This window comes from Lolium rigidum, chromosome 6 (assembly GCF_022539505.1).
Source record: "Lolium rigidum isolate FL_2022 chromosome 6, APGP_CSIRO_Lrig_0.1, whole genome shotgun sequence".
Classification (NCBI taxonomy): domain Eukaryota; kingdom Viridiplantae; phylum Streptophyta; class Magnoliopsida; order Poales; family Poaceae; genus Lolium; species Lolium rigidum.
This window is the reverse complement of record NC_061513.1, coordinates 246545890-246564314: the sequence shown is the minus strand read 5'-3', so window position 1 is coordinate 246564314 and position 18425 is coordinate 246545890. Positions and strand designations below refer to the sequence as shown.

General features: G+C 44.6%; 1 protein-coding gene across 1 annotated transcript; it reads right to left on the bottom strand.

Annotated features, from left to right (window-relative positions):
• Nucleotides 1–5198: 5198 nt before the first annotated feature.
• Nucleotides 5199–6392, bottom strand: LOC124663906 (basic leucine zipper 2-like). The gene is made up of 4 exons (XM_047201544.1): nucleotides 5869–6392; nucleotides 5678–5768; nucleotides 5471–5597; nucleotides 5199–5362 (listed from the first exon to the last, which is right to left on the bottom strand). Exons 1-4 carry the CDS (start codon nucleotides 6390–6392, stop codon nucleotides 5199–5201), a joined length of 906 nt encoding a protein of 301 aa, XP_047057500.1.
• Nucleotides 6393–18425: the final 12033 nt, after the last annotated feature.

Genomic DNA, 18425 nt, shown 5'->3' with positions numbered 1-18425 from the left:
CTGGCCCCAGTCCCTCAGAGCGACGGCCCGCAAAGCCTTCTGGTCACACGTCCGATGCTGTCGCAAGGGCGCGCCACCTGACCTATACCTGGTCAGGAAGGTGTTGGATGATGCCTCGCTTAATTTCCTGCATGGCATACACGTAAACGTTAAATACGAGCCTCGATCGGCTCTCAGGTTATCCTGTGAATCGGCTCAAAGAGCCGATCCACCCATGATTCGTACGAGGTGCACGAATATATGGTGGTCCTGCTTGATCAAGATAAAGCTAAAGCGATCTACGACGATTTAGGAATTTCACCGCATAATCGGATCATCCTACTCACGATTGGGCCTCGCGCTCGCGTACGGTGATCGTAAGCCGATCCTAGACAGGGCCTAAAAACCAACATGAGGTTGATCCCCGGAACATCCTGTCTAGGGCTAGCAAACTACACCCTACACGCCGCTGGATCCTCCAACCCTTTGTAAGGCCTAACTATTGCGGATGTTAAACTAATCCTTGAAGAACAAGGAGCAACCGTAACGGATCGAATCTACTAAACTATGATCAAGCGGGGTGCCGCCCCTACACCTGAGATAGGTGTAAGGGCGGCTAGATGTATAAGGGTTGCACTACGTCAGCATATGATACGAAGAACAATGCTAACCCTAACACACCTAAGATAACTACGTTGCTCGCTATCAAAAAGGCTTCAGCACGAGCAACGCATGAACAACGTGGGTAGGCTTGTGCTGCCTAGATCGCAAGATGCGATCTAGGCAGCATGGTGCTTACCGGAGAAACCCTCGAGACGAAGGAGTTGGCGATGCGCCGAGATTTGTTTGTGTTGAACGTTGGTTGTTGTTTATTTCATAAACCCTAGATACATATTTTATAGTCCAGGGGACTTTCTAACTCAAGCGTGCACCTAACCGTGCACGGGTAAAACTCTAACTCCTAACCGACACGTAACCTAATATGTTACAGATACAAGGGCAAACTAGCCCAAACTTTGCATGTAAGGCCGATTCACGTATTTCTTCTATATATATTCTTCAAGCCCATCTTGATCGCGGCCCACCTCTGACTCGGTCAAATTCTGGTGATAACAGTGACTCATGTGTGTGCTTAGTCTAGTGTTTAAGTTTGGTATGGTGATTGTATGTATCGTATTCATTTTTAGACGCTAGTACCGAGGAGTATCAAGAGGAGGAGGAGGTCTACTTTCAAGGAGAGGAAGACCACTTTGACCAGTACCCCAACCAAGGCAAGCTAATATACTTGCAAAATGCAAAGCTCTTCAAGAGCAAGGCATCCCACATTTTACTTTATGCTTAATGGTCCTATCCCAAGTTTTTACTTTACAAGCTTTAATGAATTTTATTTACCAAAGTTACCTTTTTGATTCATGATTCACTTGGTCTAGAATAGCACAAGAGTATCAATTGTAGCCTAGAGCCATCAAAGCTAGATAGCACCCCTCATGACTAGTTGCTAGTGCTAACAAATAAAATTGACTACTCTAGATGGGAACATGGTGAAGTGAAGTGACTTGAATGATTTTTGAAGGTGAATGTGATTCGAATGATTTGGTGAAATTGATAAAAACTGATGGTTGGGTTTGGATGTGATACCTTTCCAATTTACAAGTACCCCCACAATACCTAATTATGGATAGGGCTTAACTGGAAGTTTATGTGTCTTAGTATGGGTTCCCTCTAAACAAGCATCATAGGGGTTATGCCGAGGCTGCCTCCGTTTAAGTGAAATGATGTGAAATTACGTGAAAAGAGGTGAATGTCCGGCCAAGCCCTGTGCAGTTCCCAGGCTGACGGTTTGTCTTCACTGGGAGGCCAAACTCATGGGGAGAGGTGCCTATACTAGGATATATAAGTGAAAGGTTATGGTTGATGATCCGCGTGCCTGAGTTACGATGATTCGGGGTTATCCCCGACGGATGTAATCAAATGTTGTGGCACAAGTGTGCAACCTCTGCAGAGTGTAAACCTATTCGAATAGCCGTGTCCACGGTTACGGACGATTGGAAAGGCCATACTGTTCCGTTGTCAGACATTTTTTCTCCGATCTAAAAGGTGACATGAATGGTGACTTGACTTGAATCACAACTGAGTTGTGGGAATGACACTAATGTTCCCACTTGAGTTAGTTAGCAAATGAGGAGTCTTTTACTAAATGTTTATGAACTAAAATTGGCTTTATGCAAATAAACCTAGAGCTTAGCACCCCTTTAATAAAATTGATGGTACTTACCCTAGTATTAGTTTGCGAGTACTTTAAAAGTACTCACGGTTGTGTCCCTGGCTATTCAAATGGCCAGACTATGAAGAGGAGCAGCAGTATGAAGATGACGGCCAGCCGGACGGCTACAACTAGGAGCTCTTCTGACGTCAAGTGTTGGCCTGTGGAATTAGATAGTCCACTACTACTACTATGTTTCTGCTTTGTAATATTTGTGATGTTCGTTGATCAATAGATCAACTATGGTTGTAATATTGGATCATGTGATCTACTTTCGTAAGACGATTATGGTTTGTAATGAATGATGACTTATGATATCAACTGTTATGTCTCGCAACAACATTATTCCTGGGATTGCGATGAATGACATAATAGGCATCTGTACTTAAAAATCCGGGTGTTGACAGCTACAAACTTGCTACCATGTATGTTTACTCATGTTAATCGAGTTTGTAATGTGGCGCACAAGTTTTTGCAAGATCTGCATAACATTATACTAGGTCTGTACTGAACAAGATTTAGGTACATTTGGTTCTTGGCCATTGCTGGCCCTACCAAAATTTTGGCACGCCCTTGATCGCTGGGTTGCTGTTTGGTTGCCTCTAAAATTGTTGACTAGCCCAACTCACCAAAACCGATGTAGTTCATTTTCTTGCCAACAGTGGGCAAACTCAGGGTGCAGGATTCCTTCGCCAAAATTTTGGTCACGCACAAAATTTGGTGGGGCAGCTGTGGGCATAAACCAAATGCACCCTAATTCAATGAATGATGCTCCCCATTTTCAAAACATAATAATTCAGAGAATCTTCATTCATGGAGAACTGAAATGTTGGAGGAAAGGAGGTTTTGTGCATCCCTCAAGCCTAGTTCAACGAGGCAAAGTGCTTTTCCTTTTTTTTCTTTATGTTTTTGCCGCTTATGTTTTTATATTTTTCTTATATTTTATATTGATCTATTTTACATTTAATTTTATATTTTATTACCGTTTTCCCTGTTTTTCCCTTTTCTTTTCATTACATATGTATTTCATGTGTGTAAAATAGTATACCTTTACTCTCTATCTTATATCTTTTTCACTTCGTACATGAACATATTTCCAAATATTATTTAAAAATACATATATATATATTTTACTATCTATTTTATTCCTAATACACTTCTTATTATTTAAGTATTGTATCAATTTGGTTCACCCACTTATGAAGAAGTGCCCATATGTACCATATAAAAGGTATATGAGTCACCTGCAATGATCTGATTAAAATATTTCACCTCACTCACAAGAACATGTGATATTTTTTTGGCTCAAAAGAAAATCTATCAACATAGAAAACATTTCCCGAAGAAAAAAAAGTATCGTATATATACATTCTTAAAATTCTAACAAATTTATCGATTGAAAAATGAAAGAAAAAACTAGAAAAGTAGAACAAAGCTATAATAAATAGGACGTTATAATAGAAAAATATTACAAAAATACTAGAAACAACCAATAAATAAAAAAATAAAACATAAATGGTGAGTAAAATACTTGTTAACCTGGCCAATGAGGTGATTGGCATCCCTGCAGCTTCAACATTCCCCGCAAAAGCCGGGAATAGGTGCACTTATGTTGGAGCTCTTACATATCTCCTGTTGTGAGTATTATGGTCTTGCCACACAACAGACCGATGTGGATGGCAACCCGTTAAGGTTGAGTCACATGTTTTCACTTCTCCCACTTTCTATAAATTTGGACAGCACTCCGCGCCACAAATTAGGGATTTCTAAGAGCATCTCTAGTAGATGCCATAAATATATGTTCATTATTATTTGGGTTTTACTAAGTACTAGGTACGATTTCAGCACCCGGCAGAGCACATATCAAATAATGTAGCAAAAATTATAACCATTTGCAAGGAAACATATATTTCTCTGTCAATTGGCTTAACATTAGGTTTTCATTATGGGTATCTCGGTATCTAATTTGTCTATACTGAACTAACTTGGTAAAACATGAGTCGCAATCCAATGATCCGTTATTGGCATAGTGGCATCGGGTACCTATGTGTTTGTCCAAAATGTTCGTCCCTCTTGGGGTAGCCGACGATAGGAGCCAACCGTAGCAACACATCCGGATACCGGCTATGTACGCTAGACCCAAATCTGTGTGATTGGCAAGTGTAGCTTGCACCGGCGGATACGGCTACAGAGCAGGCAGGCGCACATGCATGCGCATGTGCCTATCCCTTGCAGCAAAAGGAAGGCACCTTCTCAAGCTGTCACTGCGTTTAAAAATCCTGTGACGAAACAGCAAGGAATGAGATGCCGGCTGCCCTGCATGTTCCGCCCAAATTGCTCTGCATGTGACAACAGTAATTCAGAGTATACTAAACCTGCTTACCTGCAAAGTACAATTCCGATCGAGAAGAAGCAGAGTTGCAGTAAGCTACACGCGAGGATTACATAGGAGTGGTGTTAGTACAGAGCTTCATCACGGGTTTGGTCGGTCGGCTGCATGAAAAGTTACTCACTACCGAAAGTAGCAGCAATGAAGAACAGATAAAGGTCGAGATTCAGAAAGCACGCATTTTGATTGATCAGATGCAAAGGGGAAACCAGCCAACCAGACAGACAGACAGAACACTCGGCCTCAACCAATCTGAATTACACAACTCTTAGCTACAACCTTCGCCCAAAATGCCGGGGTAAAAATCGAGTACAAATCAGGGGGAGTAGAGAAGAATCACAATGGAGCTAGCAGCACCAGCCAGCGGCGGCGGAGGACGCAAGAATTAACAAATACACGCAACCGGAACGAACAGATCGAGTTTTACATACATCACACGCCCAAAGAATCGCAAAGCCCAAGCAACGCACGCACGCACCAAATCCTATCAACAGCGACGGCAGGAGGAGGAAGAAGAAACAGCGACAACGCTGGGTTGTCGTGAGGCCGACGGGCGCCGGATCTCGATCACGAGGGCATACATGGAGCGGCGGTCCCCTCGCTGGCGATGAAGCCGTTGTTGTTGCTGTTGTTGTTGTTGTCGGGTGCCGGGTGTTCCGCGTTCTTGAGGCTCTGCTGCTGGTAGATTTGCCTCAGCCTCTCTATCTCCTTCTTCAGCGCCTCCTGATGAGCTGCGCATGCAGAGGCAATTTGATTCACAAAGTGTTAGCAATGGTGAGAATTGTGGTGATAAATTGGGGTAAAATTGCGAGAGGTGGGTGGGCGGCAATGGCGGTCACCATCTTTGAAGATCTTGTCCTGCGCGAGCGCCGCGATGCGCTGCTTGAGGTGGCTGTTCCCCAGCGTCAGCAGCGAGCGTTGGTGGTCGAGGAACGCGACGCGCGGGGACAAGGCCGACACCTCCGTCTGCTCCACGAAATTCAAGCTCAAGATTCACGGCCCAAGATTCAAGCTCCAAAGGAGTAACTGTTATGCACAATTCGCACCTGGAGCGACGTGACGCTGCGCTCCAGCTCCGAGATGTACTGCAGCTTGCGCACGCGCGACCGCTGCGCCGACTGCCGGTTCGCCAGGATCCTGCAATTGTTGTGACAAGAAATTGGGGAATTCTGCGTTTCCGAATTGTGCATTGTGGTAATTCTGCGAGAGGTGGGAGCAAGGAAGCGAAAAAAATCACCTCTTGACCCGCTTGGGGTCAGCTGTGGCGGGCGAGGACGTCTGCCTGCCGTCGCCGTTGCTGTCGCTCTGCGCCTCCTCGGTGTCGCCCTTGTCGTCGTTGATGCTGTTGTGATCGGACGGCGACGACGCGCTCGCCTGCTGCTGCTGCTGCGTCGTCGGCGGCGCCGCCAGGTGGTCGGAGAACATGGACATGAGCTGGTCGTCGTCCAGGCGGTCGAACTCGTGCGCCCCGGCACCGGCAGCATTGCCGGCGTCGTCGAGGAAGGCGACGGAGTCGCTCACGGTGCGGCGGTGCGCGCCGCGCTTGGCGGCCGAGAAGTCGAGGAACTCGTCGACCCACGACGGCTGCCCGTTGGCGGCCGCTGGCTGCGCAGGCGGCGGGAGCGGCGGCATTGGCGCGGCGAGGAAGGCGCCCATGGATGGGCTGCGCTGGTGGTGATGGTGGTGGCGGTGGTGGTGGCCGCCCCCGAACTCCGGCCAGGCCGGCGCCATGGTGGGGACCTTGGGCGGCAGCTGCGCCATGGCCGGCCGCGCGCGCGCGCCTGCCTGCCCGAATCCAATCAACCCACGCACGCACGCGACGGGGAGCGCGCGATCGATGGCGCAACGCCCAAACCTTTGCAGCGCCGGGGACACGACCGGTAATGTAGCCGTGCCCGCCCAAAACAGAGCCGGCCTCGTTTTAGCTCACGTTTCTATTCCTGGCGCCGCCGCCTGCCGCCGCCGCCGCGGGAGCTACGGCCGCGGAGCTAAATCGGGCAATGGGAATGATAGGGACAGAGGGGAGAGAGGCTCGAATTGGGGTGTGGGTGTGCAGTTGTTTGTGCAAAGAGAGAAATACTAGAAAGCAGAGATGGATGAGGGAGGTCACATGAGCAGAGGAGAGGAGAGAAACAGCTAGCACCAGCTTGCGCTTACAAGCTGAAGTGGCGGGAGCGGAGAGTGGAAATGGCGCGTGGGTTAGGCCCATAGGGTCGATTGGTGGACTATATCACTGACATGTGGGCCTTCATGTTTTGTTTGTCTGGATAGTGAGCCTTCCATGCATCAGTAGGGATGTAAATGGTGCGGATAGTTTTTCTCTAAACCTGGATTTTTTTCTGATGATATGTTATGCAATTAAGCAAATATTGCTCGTGAGGATATCCTACATGGATATGGTAACGGCTATGGCATTGTCATATTCGCAAAAAAATAATGGTATTGCCATTATTCGACGGATATGGATTATCTGCCATTTTTCGAGGATTATCTAGTTAAAATTAGCCCAACAACTGATCCATCCAAGTATCTGCATGTATGTTCCATAATTCTTGTCGCAAATTCAAGCATATCAATGCACAAAGTGTGTCGAGATACAGGATTATCTAATTAAAATTAGCCCAACTGATCCATCCAAGTACCTACCGTATGTTTCATAGTTTTTGTCGCAAATTCGGGCGTATCAATGCACAAAATGTGTCGAGATACATCCAAATCAGGACAAGAATTATGTTTCAATTTTAGGAAGTAATATAACCCTAGGGATCATGTCGTGGTAACTCCTAATCACCCATGCGCTCGCCCCAGGCCCTTAGCAAGGGACTTGGTCTAGGAGACTTTTTGCATACTTAGTATGTTTATATTACGTATATTTAGGATGTAGAGTTTGAAATAATTTTAGAAAATAAAAATATCCTAAACTACAGTTTACCGTCCTTCTTACCAAACATATATTTCAACAATTAACCTTAGCCTTTCCAAATGTCCACCAACACCGATTCTCATGAATTTTCTCCGATTAATTCTAGAGATGCATATGTATATATATGTATACACAAGTAGCTATTGGTAAAAATAAGAATCATGGTCTATAGTTCGGCCAATCATTTGAAAGAAATATTTCAAACGTCCCCGCCAAGATTTCGGAGACTTTGAATTTTTTAAATGTAAATATTATTTAGTTTATTACTGTAAAGGGAGCCTAAACTTAAGGCTTTTCCAAGCCTTGCCGATAGACGTCTCATGGCTCGCTTAGTTCGCTCGCAGAGTTCTTAGATCAGTAGATCTGGATAGAGTCTCGCTCATAACCTACTATTTCTCTTGCCGAATACAAATATGTTTTAAGTCTTCTGTGTATGAGGAAGATTGTTAAGGGGGCAGAATACCAATCATGCCAAACTTTAAGTACTATATAAAAAAATTAGCTTAAATAGATATCTTTAAGAATTTTTCTACAGTAGGGGGCCATTGCCCCCTCCCCCGTCCTAAGAAAACTTCGGTAATATGAACAAGGAGACCTTCGTGTTGTTTCGCCCTAGGGCCCCGGAAATCTATGGACCGGCCCTAACTGCACCGCGAACTCGGGAGTCTCTCCCCCGCTCACTATGTCCTCGTAGTCGTGTTGAGTCGTCGACAACGTTGAGAGCTCGCCTCTGATGAGGACGACAACGGGGGCACTGGTGCATGCAACGAACATGAGGCGGAGGTCTTCCTAGGCGACCCGAGCAGTGCAACGTCGATGACGACGATCTTGGCCTCTGAATGCTGCAGCAGGTTGGAGGCCATGGCGGCGTCGAGGCCGCGAGTTGAGTGCGCAAATGATGGCGCCGGCCATCGGCACCGCAAAGTGCAGCTCGTACATCGCCGGGATGTTATGCGCAAAGACTACGACCTGTAGAATCAAACAACATCACAAGTATGAGAAGAGGAGGGGAATGAAAAGAAAATCAATTGATAAGCAGCTTCACAGGGGAGGGGGTGAGCAACCGGAGTAAAGGTAAGTATCTGTACCACGTCGCGGCGCTGGACACCGAGACCGGCGAGGGCGGCGGCGAGGGGGAAGCAGCGGTCCCGGGTCTCTCTCCATGTCCGGGGGCGGCGCGTCACCGGCGGCGAACACCACGGCGTGGCGGTCCGGGTACACGAGCGCGGCCCTCTCGAGGAAAGAGATGGGCGTGAGCGGCGCGTGGTTGGCGGCACAGAGTAGGGCGCCCTCCATCGAGGGCCTGCCCATAGGGAAAGGCATAGGGGCGCTCGCCCGGGCCCTTAGCAGCTAGCTAGGGCCTTGGCCTAGGATTTTTTTTGCATACTTAGTATGTTTATATTACGTATATTTAGACTGTAGAGTTTGAAATAATTTTAGAAAATAAAAATATCCTAAGCTATAGTTTGCCGTCCTTCTTACCAAACATATATTTCAACAATTAAACTTAGCCTTTACAAATATCCAGAACAACACCGATCCTCATAAATTTTCTCTGATTAATTCTAGAGATACATATGTATATACATGTATACACAAGTTATGGTATATAGTTCGGCCAATCATTTGAAATAAATATTTCAAACATCTCCGCCAAGATTTTGGAGACTATGAATTTTTGAAGTGTAAATATTATTTAGTTTATTATTGGAAAGGGAGCCTAAACTTAAGGCTTTTCCAAACCTTGCCGATAGGCACCTCATGGCTGGCTCAGTTCGCTCGCGGAGTTCTTAGATCAGTAGATCTGAATAGAGTCTCGCGCATAACCTACTATTTCTCTTACCGAATATAAATATGTTTTAAGTCTTCTGTGTATGAGGGAGATTGTTAAGGGGATACCAATCATGCCATAACTTTAAGTAATATATAAAAAATTAACTTAAATATATATCTTTAAGAATTTTTCCACAGTAGGAAGCCATTGCCCCCTCCCCATCCTAAGAAAATTTCGGTAATGTGAACAAAAAGATCTTCGTGTTGTTTCGCCCTAGAGCTCCGGAAATCTATGGACCGGCCCTAGTGCATTCCTAGCCTCCTCGTTCCCGTCGTCCAACGCCAACACTGTGCCCCAGCGCTCTTGTCATGCAGCGTAACTCTCACTTGATTCGGCCGGTGAAAGCTTGATGTAATGCTATTAAGTGTTGAAAATATAAGCAAATATCCATATGAAATAATCCGTACAAGTAATTGATAAATCATGACTATGAAAACAACAAATAAACTAATCGTGCAGACTAGTAAGATAGATGAAGAGATCACGTCTAAACAAGATAAACCGATCGCATCTACCACAAAAACTAGAAGAAGGAACTCTAACAGAAACTGAAAGAGAAAAGACAAGATCACATACTTCACAGCAGCGTCGTTGCCGCCCATGTTGAGGTTGTCGAAGAAGTCGCTGAGGTCCGGGAAGAAGTTGTCGGTGTGGAGGAACTCGTCGTCCGAGGACGACATCGTGATACCAGTAGTCGCGCCGGAGCGCTCCCCAAAAACCTGATTGCCCCTCACCCGTACAGGTTCACGAGAGGCAGGGTTCCGGAGGCCTACTGTCCCGGCAGTCGGTGCACGCCGACGGACGGGATGAGGAAGACGAAGGCGGCGGCGCAAAGAACTGGAAACAGGTAGTCGCATGTGCGTCTGATACAGACTAGGGTTGGCGTCCGCGCTTATATAGTGCAGTTCGCGAAGGTCGTGGGACGCAGCCCACGTCCGAGTCGGCACAGCCACGATCCAGAAAAACCGGAAGCAAAACGGCTGAGTAACGCGTCCGTTAATGACTCGAAATTGATTACACAATTAATTTCCCAAACAGCAAAAAGATAAGCTCGGCTCGGCGAGATTCCCGCAACCCGCGGCGCGGCGCGTTGTGACGTGACGTGTCGTGACGAGGCGAGGCGTGGCGAGGCGGGCGGCGGAGGAGGAGGAGTGCGCGAGGGCTCTCTCTCTTCTCACTCACTTACTAGGACTAGAACAGCCCACCTTATATACCACTCCAACTCTCTTCCAACTAGCAATGTGGGACTAAACTTCAGCTCCCACTAGTGCTGCCACTGATTCTTGGAATGGGCCATGTGAGTTTCAGAATTTAATAATGGGCCATGGGCCAAGGGCCAAATGCCCAAAATTCTAGCAATCCCCCACAAACTCTCATTGGCACATCTCATCAGTAAGTTTCCAGAACATTGTTTTATATACCGGTATGTCGTGGAGACTGTTAAGTTAAACTTCCACTTAAAGCTTCATATTACACTAGATTGCAACTTGGATAGTGGACTATGCCTTGAACTACAAGTTTTCTCGCGCACTAGCTTCATACAAAGCCTAGACCGATACTAGGCTGCCGCGAGGCTTCCTCGCGGTTTGGATCTTATACGTCATACCCGCAGCCTTTCATGAGTTTACTAGAGAGCACCCAACTCCCATAGATTGCGACGTTTAACAATCGGACTCATATAGGTGTGTTCTTCAAAAGATGTTCCGCAGGACAACATCTCTGCTAAAATAAGCCACTTAGAACACATTAAGATAATTATCAACCTGCCATGCAGATTAGGAGAGTATTGCATCTTACGGAGTGGTAAAATTGCTATAGGGATATATACTCTCCTCTCAGCTGACCAACAGCTTGTCTCCCAGCTCTAATTCACGGGATCTTCGATCACATAGAGTGGGTTACCACCGTGGGCAGCTCATAGTGTGGGTCTCATACACATCTCCCTCGATGCATTTTCTATCACATTTCATGATAGTCCCTTTGTGAAGGGGTCTGCCAGGTTTCTAGACGTATGGATATAATCCAACGCTATAACTCCGGAGTTTCTCATTTTCCTGATAGTTTTCAGTCTCCTCTTCACATGCCTTGATGACTTCATATTATCCTTAGAACTGTTTACTTTGACGATCACAGATTGATTATCACAGTTCATAGGAATAGCGGGTATTGGTTTCTCAACCACAGGTAAGTCCATCAAAAGCTCACGAAGCCACTGCGCTTCAACGATGGTTGTGTCTAATGTTGTAAGTTCTGCTTCCATAGTTGACCTCGTAATGATGGTCTCGCTTGCAAGACTTCCAGAAACAGCGCCACCTCCAAGTGTAAACAAATAACCACTTGTGGCTTTAGTCTCATCAGCATCGGATATCCAATTTGCATCACTATAACCCTCAAGTACCCTTGGATACCCAAGTATAGTGAATGCCATAACTCGCAAGTGCCTTTCAAATAGCGCAAAACTCTCTCAAGAGCATGCCAATGAACATCTCCGAGGTCTAGACACAAAACGGCTGAGTTTACTTACAAGCAAAGGAGATGTCGGGCCTCGTGGCGCTGGCTAAATACATGAGCGAGCCAATGATCTGCGAATATCGCAATTGATCTCTAGCGACTCTTTTATTCTTATGAATTATCACACTAGGATCATAAGGCGTTGGAGAAGATTTGCAGTCGCTATACCCGAAGCGGCTCAGGATCGTTTCCACATAGTGGGACTGAAGCAATGTAATCCCACCATCGTCATCCTTCAGCAGCTTGATGTTTAAGATCACATCAGCTACTCCCAAGTCCTTCATCTCAAAACAACGAGATAGGAACTCCTTGACCTCCTTAATCACAGTAAGGCTGGTCCCGAATATCAATATGTCATCGACATAGAGACAAAGAATAACTCCCTCGCCCCCACCATGGCGATAGTATACACACTTGTCGGCTTCGTTTACAACAAAGCCTTCAGCGGTTAAAGTTCTTTCAAACTTCTCATGCCACTCGCTTAGGTGCTTGCTTAAGCCCATACAAAGACTTCGAGTAATTTACACACCTTTCCTTCTTGACCATCTACTACAAATCCATCGAAGCTGCTCCATATAAATTTCCTCTTCAAGCTCTCCATTTAGGAAAGCGAGTCTTAACATCCATTTGATGAACGAGAAGACCATGTGAGGCAGCCAAGGAAAGTAGTACTCGAATAGTGGTCAGTCGAGCTACAGGTGAGTATGTATAAAAGAAGTCTTCGCCTTCTTTCTGAGTATAACCCTTGGCCACAAGTTGTGCCTTGTACTTTTCAATAGTACCATCGGGCCTAAGTTTTTTCTTGAACACCCACTTGCATCCTACAGGTTTGCACCCATAAGGATGATCAGTAACCTCCCAAGTTCCATTAGCTAAGATGGAATCCATCTCGCTACGGACAGCTTCCTTCCGAGTAGTCAGCATCCTGAGACGCATAGGCTTCTGAAATAGAAGTGGGAGTATCATCCACGAGGTACACAATGAAATCATGTCCAAAAGACTTTGCAGTCCTCTGTCTCTTGCTCCTTCTGGGGGCTTCATTGTCATCCTCCACAAGATTATCAAAGTGTTCTATAGCCATGGTAGGTTCAGGAAATAATTCCTGAGTAGATGTACTGGGCATCTCCTGAATTGATGAGCTAGACGCTTCTTTCATAGGAAAGATGTCCTCAAAGAAAGTCGCATCATTCGAATCCATAATTGTACCAACATGCATGTCGGATACCTCAGATTTTACTATCAAAAATCTGTAGCCAATGCTATGAAATGCATATCCCAGAAGAACACAATCCACGGTTTTTGGTCCAAGCTTGCGCTTCTTGGGTATTGGCACATTTACTTTCGCCATACAACCCCAAGTTCGTAGGTAAGAGAGTTTCAACATTTTCCTTTCCCATTCCTCAAACGGGGTAATGGTTTTGTTCTTTGTGGGGACACAGTTTAGGACATGACATGCAGTCAATATCGCCTCCCCCCACCATGCCTTGGATAGACCCGATGTATCTAACATGGCGTTAACCAAATCAGTTAGAGTACGGTTCTTTCTTTCGGCCACCCCATTTGACCGAGGTGAGTAGGGAGGCGTCCTCTCATGGATAATACCATGTTCCGCACAAAAAGAATCAAACTCGTTGGAAAAATACTCTCCACCACGATCGGACCTTAGCCGCTTGATCTTTCGATCAAGTTGGTTTTCTCGCTTCAGACTTTAAAGATTTTGATGTAATTAAGAGCTTCATCTTTAGATTTCAGGAGGTACACATAACAATATCGAGTGGAGTCATCAATTAAAGTCATGAAGTATCTTTTACCTCCTTTTGTCAATTCACCATTCATTTCACAAAGATCCGAATGTATAAGTTCCAGCGGTGCCAAGTCTCTTGCCTCCGCAGTCTTGTGAGACTTACGTGGTTGCTTAGCTTGCACGCATACTTGGCACTTGGATTTCTTGACAATACCAAATTTCGGAATTATATTCATATTCGCTAGCCGCGTCATGCACCCAAAATTAATATGACAAAGTCGTGAATGCCAAATATCAGACTCACTATCATTGCAAACATGATTAATAATTTGAGTACATAAGTCTGACAGAGATAAGCGGAACAAGCCTCCGCACACATAACCTTTTCCAACAAATTGTCCACACTTGGAAATTACAACTTTATTGGACTCAAAAACCAACTTAAAACCATCTCGACATAAAAGGGATCCGCTAACGAGATTCTTATTAATGGAGGGAACGTGCTGCACATTCTTCGGCTGGATGGTCTTTCCCGAAGTAAACTTCAGATCCACCGTACCAACACCACGAACAGAAGCACGTGAGCCGTTTCCCATCAGCACGGAGCAAGTCCTTGCGACCTGGTAAGAAGAAAACATAGAGACATCAGAACATACATGTGTATTGGCTCCGGTGTCTATCCACCAATCAGGAGAATTACATACTGAAAGGATAGTCGGAGAAGTACCGTACCCAACGTCCTTCATCTCAGTATCAACACCAATAACAACATTTGCGGACTTGCCGCTGTTCCCACGCCGATCATGGCATTCTGGGCAATCAGGAGCCCAATGTCCAGGAGCGCCATGATGCGTGTAGTTGACACGTCCATTGGGAACCCCAAGAGGAAGGTGTGATGCGCACAGTAGCAAGTTTCCCTCAGTAAGAAACCAAGGTTTAATCGAACCAGTAGGAGTCAAGAAGCACGTTGAAGGTTGATGGTGGCGGAATGTAGTGCGGCGCAACACCAGAGATTCCGGCGCCAACGTGGAACCTGCACAACACAATCACAGAACTTTGCCCCAACGTAACAGCGAGGTTGTCAATCTCACCGGCTTGCTGTAAACAAATGATTAGATGTATAGTGTGGTTGATGATGGTTGTTTGCAAAGAACAGTAAAGAACAATTGCAGTAGATTGTATTTCAGATGTAAAGAATAGGACCGGGGTCCACAGATCACTAGTGGTGTCTCTCCCATAAGATAAACAGATGTTGGGTGAACAAATTACAGTTGGGCAATTGACAAATAAAGAAGGCATAACAATGCACATACATATATCATGATGAGTACTATGAGATTTAATCGGGGCATTACGACAAAGTACATAGACCGCTATCCAACATGCATCTATGCCTAAAAATTCCACTTTCGGGTTATCATCCGAACCCCTTCCGGTATTAAGTTGCAAGCAACAGGACAATTGCATTAAGTATGGTGCGTAATGTAATCAACACAAATATCCTTAGACAAAGCATCGATGTTTTATCCCTAGTGGCAACAACGACATCCACAACCTTAGAACTTTCTCACACTGTCCCAGATTTAATGGAGGCATGAACCCACTATCGAGCATAAATACTCCCTCTTGGAGTTACAAGTATCAACTTGGCCAGAGCCTCTACTAGCAACGGAGAGCATGCAAGAACATAAACAACATATATGATAGATTGATAATCAACTTGACATAGTATTCAATATTCATCGGATCCCAACAAACACAACATGTAGGATTACAAATAGATGATCTTGATCATGATAGGCAGCTCACAAGATCTAACATGATAGCACAATGAGGAGAAGACAACCATCTAGCTACTGCTATGGACCCATAGTCCAGGGGTGGACTACTCACACATCGATCCGGAGGCGATCTTGGCGATGAAGAGACCTTCGGGAGATGATTCCCCTCTCCGGCAGGTGCCGGAGGCGATCTCCTCGAATCCCCCGAGATGGGATTGGCGGCGGTGGCGTCTCTGGAAGGTTTTCCGTATCGTGGCTCTCGGTACTGGGGGTTTCGCGATGGAGGCTTTAAGTAGGCGGAAGGGCAGGTCAGGGGGCCACACGAGGGACCCACACAATAGGCCGGCACGGCCAGGGGCTGGGCCGCCCTACTGTGGCGTCGCCTCGTGGCCCCACTTCGTTTCCTCTTCGGACTTCTGGAAGCTTCGTGGAAAAATAGGCCCCTGGGCGTTGATTTCGTCCAATTACGAGAATATTTCCTTACTAGGATTTCTGAAACCAAAAATAGCAGAAAACAGCAACTGGCTCTTCGGCATCTCGTTAATAGGTTAGTGCTGAAAAATGCATAATAATGACATAAAGTGTGTATAAAACATGTGAGTATCATCATAAAAGTAGCATGGAACATAAGAAATTATAGATACGTTTGGGACGTATCAAGCATCCCCAAGCTTAGTTCCTACTCGCCCTCGAGTAGGTAAACGATAACAAAGATAATTTCTGAAGTGACATGCTATCATAATCTTGATCATAATATTGTAAGCATATGAGATGAATGCAGCGATTCGAAGCAATGATGAAGATAATGAGTAAACAAATGAATCATATAGCAAAGACTTTTCATGAATAATACTTTCAATACAAGCATCAATAAGACTTGCATAAGAGTTACTCATAAAGCAATAAATTCAAAGTAAAGGCATTGAAGCAACACAACAGAAGATATAAGTTTCAGCGGTTGCTTTCAACTTCAACATATTTATCTCATGGATAATTGTCAACACAAAGTAATATAACAAGTGCAATAGGTAAACATGTAAGAATCAATGCACACAGTTGATACAAGTGTTTGCTTCTAAGATAGAAGGAATAGGTAAACTGGCTCAACAATAAAGTAGAAGATAGGCCCTTCGCAGAGGGAAGCATTGATTACTATTTTTGTGCTAGAGCTTTTCATTTTGAAAACATAGAAACAATTTTGTCAACGGTAGTAATAAAGCATATGTGTTATGTATAAGATATCTTATAAGTTGCAAGCCTCATGCATAGTATACCAATAGTGCCCGCACCTTATCCTAATTAGCTTGGATTAATACAGATTATCATTGCATAGCATATGTTTCAACCAAGTGTCACAAAGGGGTACCTCTATGCCGCCTGTACAAAGGTCTAAGGAGAAAGCTCGCATTGGATTTCTCGCTTTTGATTATTCTCAACTTAGACATCCATACCGGGACAACATAGACAACAGATAATGGACTCCTCTTTAATGCATAAGCATTCAACAACAGTTAATACTTAATATTCTCATAAGAGATTGAGGATTAATTGTCCACACTGAAACTTCCACCATGAATCATGGCTTTAGTTAGCGGCCCAATGTTCTTCTCTAACGGTATGCATACTCAAACCATTTGATTGTGAGAACCGCCCTTACTTCGAGACAAGATGAACATGCATAGCAACTCACATGATATTCAACAAAGGTAAAAGAGTTGATGGCGTCCCCGAAACATGGTTACCGCTCAACAAGCAACTTATTAAGAAATAAGACACATAAGTACATATTCTTCACCACAATAGTTTTTAAGGCTATTTGTCCCATGAGCTATATATTGCAAAGGCGAAGAATAGAAGTTTTAAAGGTAGCACTCAAGTAATTTACTTTGGAATGGCGGAGAAATACCTTGTGGTAGGTAGGTATGGTGGACACAAATGGCATAGTTATTGGCTCAAGGATTTGGATGCACGAGAAGAATTCCTCTCAATACAAGACTAGGCTAGCAAGGTTGTTTGAAGCAAACTCAAGTATAAAAGGTGCAGCAAAGCTCACATATGAACATATTGTAACTATTATAAGACTTTATATTGTCTCCTTGTTGTTCAAACACCTTAACCGAGAAAATATCTAGACTCTAGAGATCAATCATGCAAACCAAATTTTAACAAGCTCTATGTAGTTATTCATTAATGAGTACAAGGTACATGATGCAAGAGCTTAAACAAGATCTATATGAGCACAACAATTGCCAAGTATCACATTATTCAAGACATTAAACCATTTACCACATGCAGCATTTTCCGTTTCCAACCATATAACAATGAATGAAATAGTCCAACTTTCGCAATGAACATTAAAGATAAAGCTAAGAACACATGTGTTCATACGAAACAGTGGAGCGTGTCTCTCTCCCAAACAAAGAATGCTAGGATCCGATCTTATTCCAACAAAACAAAAATAAAAACAAACAGACGCTCCAAGTAAAGCACATAAGATGTGACGGAATAAAAATATAGTTTCACTAGAGGAACCTGATAAGTTGTCGATGAAGAAGGGATGTCTTGGGCATCCCCAAGCTTAGACGCTTGAGTCTTCTTAAAATATGCAGGGATGAACCACGGGGGCATCCCCAAGCTTTGACTCTTCACTCTTCTTGATCATATTGTATCATCCTCCTCTCTTGACCCTTGAAAACTTCCTCCACACCAAACTCGAAACAAACTCATTAGAGGGTCGAGTGCATAATTCATATATTCAGAGGTGACATAATCATTCTTAACACTTCTGGACATTGCACAAAGCTACTGAAAGTTAATGGAACAAAGAAATCCATCAAACATAGCAAAACAGGCAATGCGAAATAAAAGGCAGAATCTGTCAAAACAGAACAGTCCGTAAAGACGAATTTTAAAGTGGCACCAGACTTGCTCAGATGAAAATGTCCAAATTGAATGAAAGTTGCGTACATATCTGAGGATCACGCACGTAAATTGGCAGATT